The sequence below is a fragment of the Cataglyphis hispanica genome, chromosome 1, assembly GCF_021464435.1.
Source record: "Cataglyphis hispanica isolate Lineage 1 chromosome 1, ULB_Chis1_1.0, whole genome shotgun sequence".
Classification (NCBI taxonomy): Eukaryota; Metazoa; Arthropoda; class Insecta; order Hymenoptera; family Formicidae; genus Cataglyphis; species Cataglyphis hispanica.
The window spans coordinates 2,377,267-2,394,007 of NC_065954.1; the positions used below are offsets into that span (position 1 = coordinate 2,377,267).

General features: G+C 35.8%; 1 protein-coding gene across 13 annotated transcripts in view; it reads right to left on the bottom strand.

Annotated features, from left to right (window-relative positions):
* The window catches only part of LOC126859476 (protein split ends-like), an 80,150-nt gene that overhangs the window by 35,167 nt on the left and 28,242 nt on the right, over positions 1–16,741 (bottom strand). For 12 of the 13 annotated variants that reach the window (XM_050610855.1, XM_050610837.1, XM_050610827.1 and 9 more), the window contains one exon: positions 14,656–14,941. In XM_050610855.1, coding sequence (XP_050466812.1) covers positions 14,656–14,921 — 266 coding nt within the window. In that variant the 5' untranslated portion in view covers positions 14,922–14,941. Of the gene's footprint in view, positions 1–8,163; positions 8,439–14,655; positions 14,942–16,741 lie in introns of those variants that run through there. The other variant, XM_050610917.1, reaches the window with a different exon arrangement.

The window sequence follows — 16,741 nt, forward strand, 5'->3', positions numbered from 1 at the left end:
AAAAGGCGAAAAACGGTACAATCGAAGTAAAAAGTTAAAATCGATAACGTTCATCTTATTAAATTCAAGGTTGTGCTTTGGTTGAGATTTGTGATACGCGGAAAACTTTTCTGATACATATACGTCTATATGCATCTGTCTTAAATAATGCAAAGCAATCCGTATAATGGCGGATTCGCCGAGTTTCGTTAAGAAGAAATAGATTACAAGATCGGTTAAATTCATCGCTGATATGGCTAATCCGGGTTAACGCCTGATAAGAAACGTTATATTTTCTCGAACGCGATTTGTTCCACGCAAATAACATTCGCGTCTAGCAACGACCTCGTTCTCGACTGATCTCTCTCTCTCTCTCTCTTTCTCGTGCGTATTTCAGTCCCGAAGGTTCCCATCGATCGCACCCCAGGCAAAAGCGAGTCCGTCGGCCTGACCCGTGACATTCGCGAAAAATTATCGACATCCGGTACCGATATAACAGGATGGTTATTTCTCGGATTTTCTTATGCTCCGAAGAATAGATTTGTTTATTTCGAATGCGGAAAAAACCAGTGTCTTAATCCATACTTGGAGTGTCTTAATACACATTTTCCCAATTCGCTTGTTTTCAAGATAAAAGAAACTTAACAAGATACGAAAGATTACCGATATTTTTGTGATAAGCATTTTCTACATTTTTTTTTTATTTTTAAGAATACCATTTTAACAGACCGATTGTCCGACTTATTTCGCCGCTGTTGTTATAGAGCAGACGCGGTCCACGATATTCTTCATTCTAATCGAGAATGTGTAAAGTCATCGCGCGAGAACATATTTCGATATTGCATACACGTTTAAAATTAGATGTAGGTGAATGTAGGTAGACTTGGCGCGAAATATGTGGCCAGAAAGAAAAGACGGCCGAGTGGAAGAGTGAAGGAAGGATCGAGGTGGAAGAAGCATATACCGAAAAGAAACAAGGAGATCCGTAAAGGGAGAATCGAAGAAGAAATTATGGGTACCTGGTGCGGCTGAAACAGCCGGCCAATCGCATGACGCGTCGAAAACGATTCGCGGCGGAATAGTTGCCATTGGCGTTCTGCACGGCAGCATTCCTACTACTCGATGGACGACATTTCGGCGGCAGTGAGCCACACGTGGCAGAATCCGTTGCGCATGCGTCGCGGAGCCGGTTCGCGGGAGAGAAAAAGAAAGAGAGTGGGAGCGAGAGAGAGAGAGAATGATGGGACGTGCAGCGGGGGTGTGTGTTCGCGCGCGGTTCCGCGTGTCGGCACCGACGCTCTACGGACGTACGGCCGCGCATGCGCAGCGCGTTGAACGAAAAGGGTGAATGCGCCTGTTCGCTCGGCTCTCGAGAATGCGGCGTTGCCGTTTTTCACTGTTGCCGGATCGCTGCAACAGAGGCGGCTGGACCCTGGACCCCACCAAACGCCGAGCTTCTCCTGCCCGTGTTACTCGCTAACGGATTACGGAAGGTTAATCGGTGACGGACGAGAGTTCGTTGTTCAACCGCAACTGCCGTCGATTTCTTTTTTTCTCTCTCTCTCTCTCTCTCCTCTCCTTGGGTTCTTTTTTTCCCCCTCGACGGGGTGAAACGGAAGATAGATGAATCTCTTCTCTCGTCTTATGTTAGAATACACAATATATCTTCGACTCGCGTCTTGCGCGAGTTGCCAAAGAAATTTATGTCATGAGAAACGCACAAATATGTATCGATCGGATATTTACGAGCCGACGAGAGATTGTTAGCAATTTCGAGATAAGCTAGCGCGGTGAGAACAATCGAAAGCCGACTTTTCAGATATATAGTTGACTTGAGCGAATACAGCGAAGCAAACAATAGATGCGCTTCTTGTGCAGCTTGTAACGTGATGAGCTGCATTTAACAGTATGTTATCAAGGCGAAGTACATATGTCGCAAAAACAGCGACAGGAATATTGCGACATATAAATGCATACTTTGCGATATGAACATACATTATTCTTTGTCATGCCTTGCACTTTCGTATCTATATTTTCACTATGCGGTGTACTCATTGGAAGAAGCCTCGTCTGATGTACACACACAATGGGTGTACTAAAACGTACATATTAGAATTTCAGGCCTCACATATGAATGCACAAAAAATTCGAAACATTAAATTTTAATAAAATACTCATTCATTGGGAAAAAATATCTTATCAAAAATTAAAAAAAAAAAGTATTTTTTTATAAAATAAATCTGGTGAAATATATATCAAATGCAATTGCATTGTAATGTGAGTGAATGTGTAATTTAAGTCTTCGTTCGGTAATTGAATTATCCAATAATTAAAATTCGACAACTAAAAATTGCGAATTCGAGCTAAATCAAATACATAATCGTCGTAAAAAATAAAAATGCTCCCGATGCGTTTGAATTTATTCCTCAACCTTCTAGAAAAGAGTGAAATTATCTTGCACGAGGGAGATCGGTCGTCGTCAACGAACGGATGTGAAATAGAGCGGACCAGTCGTACATCCGAAACGCTTTTACCTTGCTAGAAACTCTACTTACTACCTACCTCGAACAAAGAGATATACGCGAAACACGAACGAATCCACCGCGTGCACTCACGACGTAATGCGCGAGAAAATTCTTCGCAAAATTGACGAAGTTTATACGAAGTGAAAATAAATATAGCATCTCTAGCTTTCCAAAAACAAATTTTAGTTAACATGCATTGAAATTCTAAAATATCAGAATTTTCTGATATTTTAGAATATCCTCATATTGTCATTTATACAGGTCATATTAGTATCAATTTATTTATATTTTTATTATTACGTGTCTCTCTCTCTCTCTCTCTCTCTCCCTCCCTCTTTATTTACAGCTCCCGAAAAGAGGAGCTTATCAACATCGTTTTTGAAAAGAAAGTGCGACATATGTACTATTACATGTAATTGTGTTTGCCAGAAATAATTAATTGGATATAACGATACAAAAAAAAAGTTACTTCAAAAAATTTACGAAAATCACGCATATTCCAATTTTTTCTTGTCAACGCCTGAAATAGAGAGAATGACATTTCGCGTTTTTTATCATGCTTCGATCTACAATTTTTTTTTTCGGCCATCTCAAGGAAATTTATCTAGTTTTAACGGACGAAGTCACGGGCGACCAACAAAGTTTTAATAATTTTCACGCCTCTGGGCGGGCCTTCGTGGAAACATTTGTGGCCCGTCCTTTCTCGGCGCCGATTAAAATCGGCATTCGCTCTCTTCCAACGACCGATGGCTCTTCCTCGACTATAGGTTCTCGATGACGTAACGGTCACTGACCCCCTCCCACTTCTCTGGCGAGCCCTCTTCTTCCCTCTCCCCCTCCCTCCACCGGTGCTTCTCAACACCCCCACCGTGCCCGATTGTCATCTATTCTTTCTCCCTCTGACGAGTGATGCGCGCGCGATATAGCGTTCGTTATACCGTATGCATAGGTCAATGCGAGGAGGAGAGCGATAGTGTTCTGCGATATGTATGTGTGTATGTATATGTGTGTGTATTACCGGGTCCACCGTATGAATGCATGCATGCACGCACGCACGCACGCATGCGGCGAATACGAAGCGCGCCGTCGTCGGCGAACATTGCGGACGTTTCACTTTACGGCGAATCATTAAGTTTCGGCTGCCTCCCTCTCCCCCGTTCCTCCCCTATCCATACTTTCCCATCTCCCTTCGACCTCCATTTTGTACTCCTAGTACCGGCGTATCGCTCGTACGAATGAAACTATTGCGCTTTTACTTGACCACGTTGTTTATTCGTGACCAAGGAAACGTAATAACTGATGCATGATTATATTTTTTCACATATCGAAAATCGAGAGTTGTTGAGAAAAATTGTTACATATATCAGTTACAATTCGTGACAAATATAATAGATCGAACGAAACAATAGCGACACGATGACAAGGTTCAGAACGCGTTCCTATTGAAGAGAAATATTATTTCCAACTAATGTATTGAATAATGAATTTCAAATAAGCGAATATAATATACAATGTCGCTATCGAGACGCGCGAATCCGGATTTCAGGTGCACTGATCCCGCACACGTATGCGACATGTTCCGACAAATGCAGTATAACGAGAATAATTCGATATATATATAGAATTATTCTATATATATATATATATATATATATATATATATATATATATATATGTATATATGTATATATGTCGTGAGTTTTCTTTTTATTAAACATCAATATTTCGCTTTTACGAGCACTTATTAAAAAACTGGTAATAAATACTGGTAATAAATGCTACGGTAATAAACAGAATTTATTTGTTTGGACTTTAAATATAAAATTGAGTTTACATATGCATTTTTCCAATTTCCAAGATACGTAATCTATGAATTATTCCGCACATCTTTCTTTAGAAATTTGATAGATGCATTTTTTTTTAATATTTAAAAGAATACGAAGTACTGAATAAATTTGTTAAAATACATACAACTTTAAAAAAAAAAAAAAAACGGTAGATATAAAAAATATTGTAAAAAATATATTTCTCACTTATCATACTATTCAAAGATTATTTCGTGCGTTTTAATACTGTAAACGAAAGTAAGTTTCAAACACGTGTCCCTGAATGACGCGTTGATATAGACGGATAAATTTGTAGAGATCTTGATAACGGTGCAAAGATAGCGAACATTAGTATCGGAAAAAGAAAGAGAGAGGATAGCTTGTCGACCTTATCGCGATGCATGTACTTTGCTTCGTTTCGCGAGAGAGAGAGAGAGAGAGAGAGAGAGAGAGAGAGAGAGAGATGCTGAAAGAGAGGGGTCGAGAGAATACATAAGGAGGGAGAAACATTAGGATCAATAGCCCATGTACACGCGCTAACAAGATACATAAGATATATGAAACACGTGAGAAAGAGAGAAAGAGAAAGAGAGAGTTGGTGAAAGATCGATATAAATGAAAGTCCAGTTATCAATGACACGCTGAATTCCAAAGAGCGCACTATATTTTTCGCCAATATCGTTATTCGAATTTCCAAACGTCAATCTGTCTCTCTCGCTTCCCTCCCTTCCTCTCCCACCACATTCCAGCGGATATCAAGGACAGTTTTAAACGCCCGATCGATGGATTCCATCGATGCTATCTTAATTTTTTTGGATACATACGATCAGCTGTCGTCAACTCCCGAAACATCAGCACGACCTATTTTCTCGCTATTTTTCGCGCGATCAAATTAACATCAGAATGGAGGAGGAATCGGTCGACATCGTCTCGGCAACCGCGATATTTCTAGCTTTTCCGAATTAAAGATACACATACGAAAAGTTCTGAGTGCAAATTATAAATGCATAAGAATATTTCGTGTTAGAAAATGCATTGCAAATAAAAAATTTCTCTCTCTTTCTTTGCCTCTGAAATGTCGCTTGCATAAACTTGACTCATGGTACATAACATTAACACTACGAAACGACTACACACGAATGTATTATGTAGAATTCGTAAACACAATCTTTCACGAAGAGCTTCGCGCAAAATTCTCGGGAAAATATTCCGCAGGAATCTACAGCGGGAACGAAAAAGGAAAAAAGGATTAGTACGTCCTTGAGCCCCTTGTATTTAATTGTTTTGCCGCCTTCGTTAACACCTTCGTTCTACCTTTCTTCCACATACACAACGATATATATAAATATTTATCATTCACGTTCCTAATCAACAGCAACAATTGTATATAGTTCTTCAATATTTTTCGCGTATTACGATTGCCCTCAGATTTTCGAATGTCGTGCGAGAAACATAAACAAAACGATTATCTAATTATTGAATCGCTTTGTTATACAAGCGCGCACTTATTTTAAGATATGAAAGATCAATAATTAAAAATAGATAACTAATATTCAGTGATATTTCAAACAAGTGTATCGAGATAAAATCTTGTCACTGTTTTGTCGTGTTTTATTAAAGTAAATATTAACTTTTGATAAAAATTCAGTAAAATTAATAATAAATTTTAAAAGTTTTATATTAAATTGCTTTTGATGTAACTTTGATATAAGTTTAAAATTATATTTCTCTCAAAGTAAAGTTCACTTTTTATCTTCGAAATAATTTTATATAATTACATTTTTATCTGTTTTACAGAAAAGTTGACACTTTAAGTCGACACCTATATCAGTCAAATCACGTGAATCTTATCAGCTTCTTTTGTCATCACATTTGTCACCGTTCGCAAATCGCGCATACGTGTTGGTTAATATTTTAGATTAAATAAAATCTGTTCGCGAAACAAAAGAAACATTTCGTTGTAAAGTTCGAACATTTTCGCCATCGTTCTTTAAGTTCTATCTCATTAATCATTTCTCTCGTTAAAAAAGAATACAGAGCAGCGAGTATCAATTTGTGCGCACAAGTGTCCCGTTTAAACATACATATTGTGCATGTGTATGTTTTACGCGACGGCATCTCTTTTTCCCAGGACACCGTTTTCAATTTATTTACGAGACATCGAGCCGTATAGCTGCGCGTACGCGGACGTCATAAATGTATGCTGTATAATTTAAGGGCAAACTATTCACAAGAGATCGAGAGTTTTAAGTATCAACATTATCGTGAAATATATTGGACTTGTAAAATAAAATGCCTTTTATTCTCACATTCAAGAAAATATTTTTTGAGAAGAAACTAAGATAGAAGCATCAATATTATCCGTTCAAAAAAAAGTTAATCGTATTTTCACATATGTACATATAAATATTTTAAATATTCGAGATTTAATCTCCCAAATTTTCGATACGATTAATTTTAATCATAATTCGTTATCTTATGAAAAATAACGCGTGATCAATTAAATTTTTTTCTATTCCCATCGAGAGATGTCTTATCTTAAGAGAGTGTACCTTTTTCTCGATAACCTATTATCGTAAACTCACAAATTTATTGACGGAAACGTATGAGAGCGTACATGTATTACGGCAACGAATACGAGGCAAGAATTGAATTACCTTATATATACGTGTGTTGCTCTGCACAAGCACACCGGGCATCATATAAGCGCGCATACGTACATCAAGAGATCGCATCGCGTTATCATCGTCGACCTCGTTTCCCCACCCGCCGCTTTAACTCCACCAGACACGATCGTCTGATTCATAATCCATAGACAACAGCGGCGTGTACGCCGCCCCTCGTTTCCTCCTACTTGCCGTCGAGAATTAACCGAGCGTATGTTGGCGAATTTAATCTCACAATTTTCCCGCGCGACAGAGAACTCATTCCCATCGAGCCGGGCTCGAAAGTTGACCGTTAAATGAAAAAAGACGACCCATTGTCCGAGTAAACGACATCCCCAAGCCACGTGTTGAGGAAAGAGGGAAGGGAGGGAGGAGGAGAATAATATCTCAAACGGAGCAAAGGTATATTTTGGTGACAAGGTAAAAGACTTGAATGGGTACTCGTCTAAATAAAAGATTAGATCGCGATTGAAAGCGCAATTCACGTGGCGTTCCAAGAAGGACGGATATCCGTAAAGGATTAAGGGTTCATTCACGCTTGCAAGTATGTTGAGATACATATCATAATAAAAATGAAGCGAAAGTGTTACGAGTGTAAATGGATCTTAATTAAGAGAGACACGTGTTCTCGACGAATAAATCTGTGCAACATATGTATACTGCAAGCGTGTATCGAGAGAGATGGTTTAAGGTATTCCGTTCTCTTCTTCTCTCTCGATAGAATATAAAATATTGTACATATAGGATGATATTATGTTTACGATTGGCTATAATAAACAATGATTAAATTTCCGACACAGACTTCATATGAAGTTTTTAAAATGCTTAAAAAGCAGAAAAGTAAAAAGAATTGTATGAAGAGTGTTCCGAAACTTTCTTTTCCTATTTGTTTTTTTTTCCACGACAGGTGTATGAGAAAGCATACAGAGTTCAATGATCTCGACCGATCGCGCGACATAATCGAGCGATGTATGCGCGCCTGTGCCGTAAATTAATCTAAAAAAAAAAAAAAAAATCCTACGTGACGTCGCGAGACTTATCTCGCGTGATAGCGGACGCGACATGAATAGCGAGGTTAGAATTTTCGAAGCGTGGCGGCCAGAATTCGCGAGATCGCGGAGAGACCGTTAAAGCGCGATTAACGGGAATCACTGGCGAGGGACTTACATCATCATGCAAGCGCGTAACCTTGGCTTTCATGGGGATCTCTTATACGCGCCGGGTGCATTCTCCTCATTGCGCATTCCGCCGTTGTTGCTTCGAAGCCTATATATCCACCAGCTCATCCAACGCTCACACTCATGGATCACAATCTGACGACGATTAGATTAGGACACATTCGACGAAATACGAGGAATGACGGTTGTCGAAACTTCCGTAAGACCGCGGTCGCGAAGATACGCGAGAGGGTTAAAGATCAACGTGTAACGTTGACGTTTGAGGTTAGAATCGACAGGTAGCAGTAGCGAGTGGTGTGGTATGGTGTGGTGTGGCACGCGGCGCGCATGCGCCCCGCGCTCGGCAAAATTAGATACGCGCAGCAGCGAACTACATCGCGCGCTCTCTCGCGCGATCGGTTCAAATGCATGGATTTTATAAATAGATAGATTCTTAACATTAACTATACGTATTTCAAATATCCTGAAAGAGAGTGAGAGAGATAATGTGAGATTATTTTTCTGTTTTGTCTAACGCAGGTAGAAATCTGGATGATTTAATAAAAGACAGCGATCGTTTGACAGGTGAAAGACTTATAAGATTTTATTTCCGGTCTAGTGAAAACTCGCAGAGAGCAGGGAATTTGAATGCAAATACTAAAAATTAATAAGAAATTGAAAAATTAGAATTCGCTTTAAGTAGAATTGTAAAGCCTGATAAAAACGACGAATATCGAATACAAAAAACTTTTTATCCGTCAAATCATATAAGCGCGTTACTATTATAAAAAAAAAGATAAAAAGTTCAAATATTTATCTCTCTCTCATTTGCTTCTCTCGTTCGTAACCCAACGTGCGCTTTAAAAAATTGTATGAACATCTATTATAATAGACCATAATAAACGTTCATAATAATTGTTCATCTAAAATTAAAAAAATAAAATTAATTAAAAATTTAAAATAAAAGAGATAAATAAAGAAATTGAAGAATATCTTTTTCTCGCCTCCTTTCTCCCGTGTGTTATAAGAAAATATACAAACATCTATAATAATAGGCTTCAATAAATGTAATAATATATCGTTTATTATCTATTTGAGAGAAATAAAATTAATTAAAAAAATTTTAAGTTAGTTTTGGAAAAAAAAATTGCTTTAAAAATATTGTTTAAATGCTGAAAGGCCAATTTCGCAGATTGACCTTGATTCGTCACTGATTACGTTATAATCCGTACCTCCGCATCTCATCTCGCGTCAAGTCATGCCTGTCCTATGAAATATGCAATCGAGTTGAGGAACCGGGTTCAACGAGAGTCCGCGATACGACGGAGTAAACACGTCAGAAGAAGCATCCGTGTATTACAGCAGAGGAATTCCACTATCGAAGCGCTTAATTAAGTTTTGCAAAAACAATCGTTGATAACACAAAGTGTTATCGACGCGTTTCTCCCGAATTTTCATATGTTCTTGAAAATATTTTCTGTGCAAGACATACATTTATTTTCTTGAAATTTTGCTCTTTTTCTGTACACGTCGTAGATTTTATAAGACAGATCGTGGAAGGAAACAGATAAACATGGACTAGAGACATCTATATTTATGCGATGGCTTTAATAGTTTGGGATAGAGGTAGTGTGGTTTTAAAGACTTTGTACTTTTGAGGCACCTGGCGAGTTTTCAAAGTAGCCCCGAGGTCGTACATGGATAAATTTAGTTTGCAAAGATATTAAAAATTTTTATCTCTTTGATACGACCGAGATACATATATATCTTAAAACTAATCTACATACAAATATATTAAATTTTCTTGTCCATGTAATAAAATAGAACATATAATATTTGTTTTTTTAAATTAATAAAGGAAATGACAATTAAAAGCTACAATTGTTTTAAAACGTCAATTTTTGCGCGGTAATTTTGTATTCTACGTAAGTAATATTTCATTAAAAATATATCATCATTGTTTAAAAAAAAATAAATTCAAATTGATCGAAAAATATATAATAAATAATCGAACATCCTGCATGCTAATAAACATGTGTCATACATGATAATATCGCTTCTTTATATACGCGAATAATTTTTTAAGAAATATTTCTCAGCACTTTTTCTGATCATTATATCTAATAATTGATACGTGCATAAGTGTGTATATGAATCATTCAGTTAAAAGGATTATCAATGAATTAATCCCCTTTACTTTTATAAAGTGCGATATACAAGATCCAATTTTCCAAAAAGTGTTAGTTGTTATAAAATCAATACAGCGCATTTATATGCGTATATGTTATTTTAAAAACTTCAGAATACAAAAAACAAGAAAAAGAAATAAAATATGTACAATTATAAAAAGATTATTTTATAACGTGTTTCTGTTTACGTAATAAATATCTCTTAGCGCGCGAAACTTTTTTTTTTCTTCCAAGAATTGTTTCTAATTAATAAAGGCAAACAAGTTAAACCAGTTCTTTGATTTCTGATGCAAACTCAGTTGAAATCTTATATATATATATATATATATATATATATATATATATATTAATATATTTATATATATATATATATATATATAATAGGGTAGTGTCTATTAATATCTTGTTAAAAAAAATTTCCTGAAAATTGTCTGATCTTCCAGGTAGTTTTGTTCCAGATGAGGAGGATATTTTAAAGATTTTTATATGCCACTTTGTAAAATAAATTTTTTTAATTCCATGCATTTTCTAATATTTTTCACTCATACCAAGGAAAAACATAAAGCCTCTCGAATTTCAAGTGCAACATTTGCAAATGTACTTTATTTGGTAGTACTGTAATTTGGAAAAAAAAATTGAATAGCTTTCGTATAATAAACCTTTTTTTCACTTGCATAAAATTTATTTCATTTTTTATCACTAAAAATTAAAATAAACAATATATGTATTGCATATTCGATATTTTATTGAGACATATAATAAATAAACAAAGATATATATATAATACATTTTAAAAATGTAATTTATTTGGCTTGCCGACTGTTTATATGATACAATATGACAGTAAAATTTATCATTTATCAAAGAAAAATTTTTTTTTTAATTCTTTTAATCTCAATAAAATTCCATGAGAATTCCCTGATTTTTCTAGGTAAAAAAAAAAAAAATCCGTAAAAATTCTAGGTTTTCCATATTTTTCCAGGAAGTATATACCCTGTATAATATTGTCAAAATTAATAATAGCATTGCGCGCACGTTACAATAAAAGCAAAAGAGAAAGAGAAAGAATGTGTGTGTATGTATGTATGTTGTACTTTGTTCTTTTTGTAATTCGGTATAGTTACGAATTTTCCGGCGTTGCTGCATTCTTCGCTTAAAATACAATGCAAATGGAGAGCCAAGAGGCTCGCGGTTCGTATACATAAAGTGTATTCTAAGCCGCGTCTCATCTTATATAACCCTCACGAAGTTAGAACTTTGCGCAGATTGCGTTGTCTCAGGCAAAAATATCTCGTATCTTTCCCGTTGGTCTATCTCAAACCGTCATACATGATAAAATATATCTCGATATATAGTATTGCCTCGATAAATCTGTCGACAAGTGCAAATACAAAAAATTCGTGCTAATGAAATTCAACCAATCCTATCCCGATTAAAAATAAACATCACGATCTGTAACGCGCGTTTCAAATATAACAGTATCGACGATAATACGTACAGAGATGATATTTATTTTTACAAATATAAATAATGAACCACACTCTAAATAAATTTTAAGATTATCCCATAAAAAAATATATCAACGCTTTTGCTACTGTCGTAAAGATCTAAAAAAAAAAAAACCGTTACTTATCATCGAACAGGCAATGTGCGAATGTCCTGTTCCTAATTAACGTTTTTTTTTTTTTTTTCTCGGAGATATGATCTACCATCATCGCGTCAACTACAAATGCCAATAATACATAGCGGCGCATTTGCGAAGAGACATTTTATCTGGAAAAAAAACGCGGCAGTCACGTTCTCTCTTGTTCTCAAAGCATTCGTTCGCCGTTTGCACGTCTTTGTACAATGCAAGATACCGTGTAGAAAGGTCGTAATGATCCCATATCTTTATTCATAACACTCAAACATTCGAGCACTCGCGAGTGTAACGAGCATGAGGCAAAAGTAACGCGAATTTCTGATATATGATATATGAAATTGTCGAGGAAAATTATTTGCCTATTTCGTAAAATAATAAGATTTGTGAAAAAATTTAATATTTCTAAGTAAGAGATACGAAAATTATATCTCACGTCTATCTCTGATCGCACTTTTCAACTTCAATTGTACGACTCGTCGAGAGTAAATTTATAAAACGATCGCCGAAGCAAAAGCTTCTATTAAGCCATAAGGTTATATAATAAGAAGCTTTATTTCAAACTGAAGCTTATATAAGTATAAAAAGCTTATATCGTTGTAATATTCTTTGATCATGAAATAGTATTTCAGTACTTTTATCAAACAAATCCTCCGAAAACTTTTTGGGTATGCTAAATTTTCAAAATTCATGATACGTATTTAAATCGCTTTTATCGTTATTACTGAAAAAAAAAATGCATCAACTGTAAAATCTCTTCGTGTAGAAAATATAGCAATTCTGCAAATCGAATCAATGCAGACGACTGTATGACATAATTTCGTATAAGATAGCTTCGTACACTCGCGTATAAAATCTTTCACGGAAATCTTAACAGAATCTTGACTAGGAGGAATACGCAATCGAGAAAAACGCATTTCGAAATAAGCTAACGCAGACGAACGATCCATTTATACAGAATGAATTTGCAACGCTCAAGAAATATTTCTATCATTGTATTATTTGACTTTACTATTTAATTTTTCAAAACTAAATGTAAAATAAAAAAATAAAAAAAAATATAAAAAAAACGTGACAAATCATATTACTCAACTCCTTGTAATTAAGAGAGAGCTTATTATTTAAAAAAAAAAACATGATTTGTTTTAATCGCGATTAAAAAACGCATAATGGATAAACGTATAAACGTATCTTTCTGTTTTCGCAACATTTTTGAAATAATAGAAAGTATTTTACAAATAAATCTATTGATATTTTTCGCCGCATCTAAAGCTGATACCAGATTATTCGCGATTTGTGCAAAATTTATAGTATTCGAATTTTCATCAGCGTAACGTTTTATTGACGAAATTAAAAAACGCGAATTCCCACGAATCAAATCATTCGCGTTTGATTCGTGCATATTATGCAAGATTCTGGCTCACACTGAACTAATTTGAATATTGAGAAGCCTCAGAAAAAAAATAATCGCGCAGTGTGAAAAAGTAGCAAATGGTAAATGACGAATTTCTGCGAATCGTCATTTGCATTGTTCGGCCCCAATGAAACTGAGCAATTGTCGATTTTTCAATGAAGCAGATAATCCCCGATTAAAAGAGATGCAATTAAAACCGCGGCGACGCGCGTTTCGAGATAACTAGCGGCGCAATAAGCAATGGCTATATAAAGCCGATGATGTCTTGCTTCTTGTACGCTTAACAGACTTCTGTAATCGGAAGCTCGCGAAACGCGTCTTTAATCTTGTACTGCGACTTTGAAATGAAAAAAAACGCGGATGTGCATGTGCGCATCCTGCCTGAGCAGCAATAAATTTACGAATAAACGCCTCATCTCGACAACATATGATGCCCGGATATATGATAATATTCGGACATATGATCGGATGATCTGATCGGGTAACTGCTATCTTTACTAGCAGATACTTGCAGATCTAAATCATCGTCAGAATGAACGTTTGAAGAAAAGGCAGTACTTTCAGTTCCGTTGTCGAAGACATACCATCTCGCATGGATATCTACCTGGCACCTGCACGGCAAACGTTCCTGCACGCGTCCCTTTCCCATTTTCCTCATTCTAACCATCCCTGATGTCAGACCTCGCCCGACTTTCCTTCTTAACATACATATGCCGGCGGCGCTGTCGGTCGTATCGGCTTTCAATTCTATATTCATCGTGTATAATGCGACTCGTTTTCAGAATTTCGATAGAATGAAGGAAATATTTTCTCTAACGGGTGTATATATTTTTAAAAAATTCTTTGTTAATGCAAACTTTATGAAAAGGGAGAAGAACGCAGAATAAGTGAAAACAGTTTCTTGATGTAAGAACATAACAAAATATTAATTAAAAAATAATATAATTATTTATTATATGTAGATTATTATTTATTATTATTAATTATTAATTAATATAATTAAAGAAAATCTAAGAATACAATTGTAAAGGCCTAATTGTTTGTAGCAGTCGTTTATATAAAAAAAAAGCAAGACGTTTTGATTCATCTCGGTGGCCTTCCTCTTCGATGAATCGAAAAATATTTTTCACACATTTTCATCTCGCAACCATTTCAATTTTCGCGATCGTGAAATATTTTATACTGGCGTGATTAAGAGACACCTTCCGAGAACGGCTTCCGAACGATTCCGATGGTTAATATACAATAGAAAAGACTTACCTATGCAGCTGTACAGGAGTGGACCTCGCAGGTAAGTGCTGATTATGCGAGACGGGTGGTTGGGCTTGACCCCTACCGGGGTTCGACGTCGCGCCGACGAGCGAGTGGCCGTGGGATCCATGGGGATGACCGTGGGGGTGGGGATGCGGGTGCGGAGGATGGGCGTGCGGGTGTGGGTGATGATGATGATGCAAATCTCCCCCAACTGGGCCCACCGGACCCCCCAGTCCGCTCACTACCTGAACTTGCTTGCCCACTGTCTCCATCACCCCTAGCGCATTGTGAACTGAAACAGATAGAAATCGAGGCTGTAGAATGTAGATATTCTCATCTTGAACCGCGAGATTTGACAACTGGAGAGAAGAGAGCGTTTAGGATTAAGATAAATTTAAAATGTACGAAAAAAATTAAGTTACAGAAAATCACGCTTGAATCTATAAAATAAATATAAACGATGAACCGGGTGAAAAATTAATAAAATGAAAATTCCCGGAAAAAATTTTTTCCTACATTTTAACATAAATTTCACTATTTTTCCTATGTTTTTAATCATCTTGAGACAACTTGGCATTTGTGTGAATATTATAAATAGATGTATGGTAAAATTTTCGTATATTTCTTTATAAATATAGTCTGTATTTTTTTAACATTATCAATAAACGAGTGAAAATATCGTATTGTTTTTATAAAATCTGTATAATATATTTTATATTTTTATTATTATTTTACCTGTCCCTTATTTAAAAAAAAAATAAAACTTTTTCTCTTTAATATTTTTTAAAATTAATATTAATTATTAATATTTTAGATATATTTTAATAAAATTTAACCAAGTGCGTTTAATATTTTATTATAATATATATATTAATAAATAGAAATTATATAAAATATTATAAAATGTTATATTGTTCTATAATTACCATAATTTTTAAAGTACATTTAAGGAGAAAAAAATTCTCTCTGTGCTGTTAAAAAAGTTAGAAAATTTATAGAATAAGAATTATGGAAATTGCAGAGGCTAATGGAAATTACGAATTCACATTCATAAAACTTATTTTTCCAATAATAATATGTGCATTTGTATGTACACACACTTACAACTTCAATTATCATTCAAATGAAAACAGAGAATTTTGAAATAAAAGTCGTTTGTAAAAAAAAAATTCCTTTACATATTGCGTATCTTAAATACGCTACTTGAATCAACCGAGAGTTGCCTTCTAACATCGCAATTGCAGGAAGATTTGATCTAATCGGTAGACCATTATGACTACTATGACCATCAATAGCGGATCGATTATGACGATACATACACACACGTCACTAATATCGCTCAATTATCACCGACATAGTTTTTCATACATCCACTCGGCGTGAATACATTGAATAGCATCAATAATCGTGACACTGCGGAAACGCACGCGGTCTGTTTACCGTGCCTTTCCTTTCTGTGCAATGGCACAGTGTATCAATCGTAGAGGTACGGAGATTAAACGTACGCGTAAGTGTGCAATTACAGTTACTTCTGAAACGGGAAGTTGATCGAATTTCTTGTCGATTCACTCCGCGCCTCTGTAACGGCACCAAGTGTGCTTTAGAAGGTGCAGAATTGAAGGTAATTTTAGAAAAAGAATTAGCGTTAAGTATAATGAAGAAATATGGGATACGTCCACATATTTCAAGCTCTATTGCGAAATACGAGAGACATTTTATAATCGCTGTAAATTGCGAGATTAAAAAATTACGATAAAATCCGTGTGAATTTAATTAACCTCGACACACGCGTGCAAGTGTCATCGTGTCAAGACTTCCAAGTTGTCGAAAGAGATCGACTTGCATCGTTGTTACAGACACTTCGCGAGAGACACTTTGTGTATAACGCCGGCATGAGTTGCACATTTATAGAAATTCTTACACGGCTAGCATAAATAAACTTAGGGGTACATGGTAATACATATATTCATGTCGGACGGCGGGAGATATGGTGGACGAATAAGTGCTGCATACAGATAAAGCGTAATACAACACAAACGTGTGCAGTTTCCACGCGATGCATAAATTTATGCGCATGTTTCCGTCAAAATGT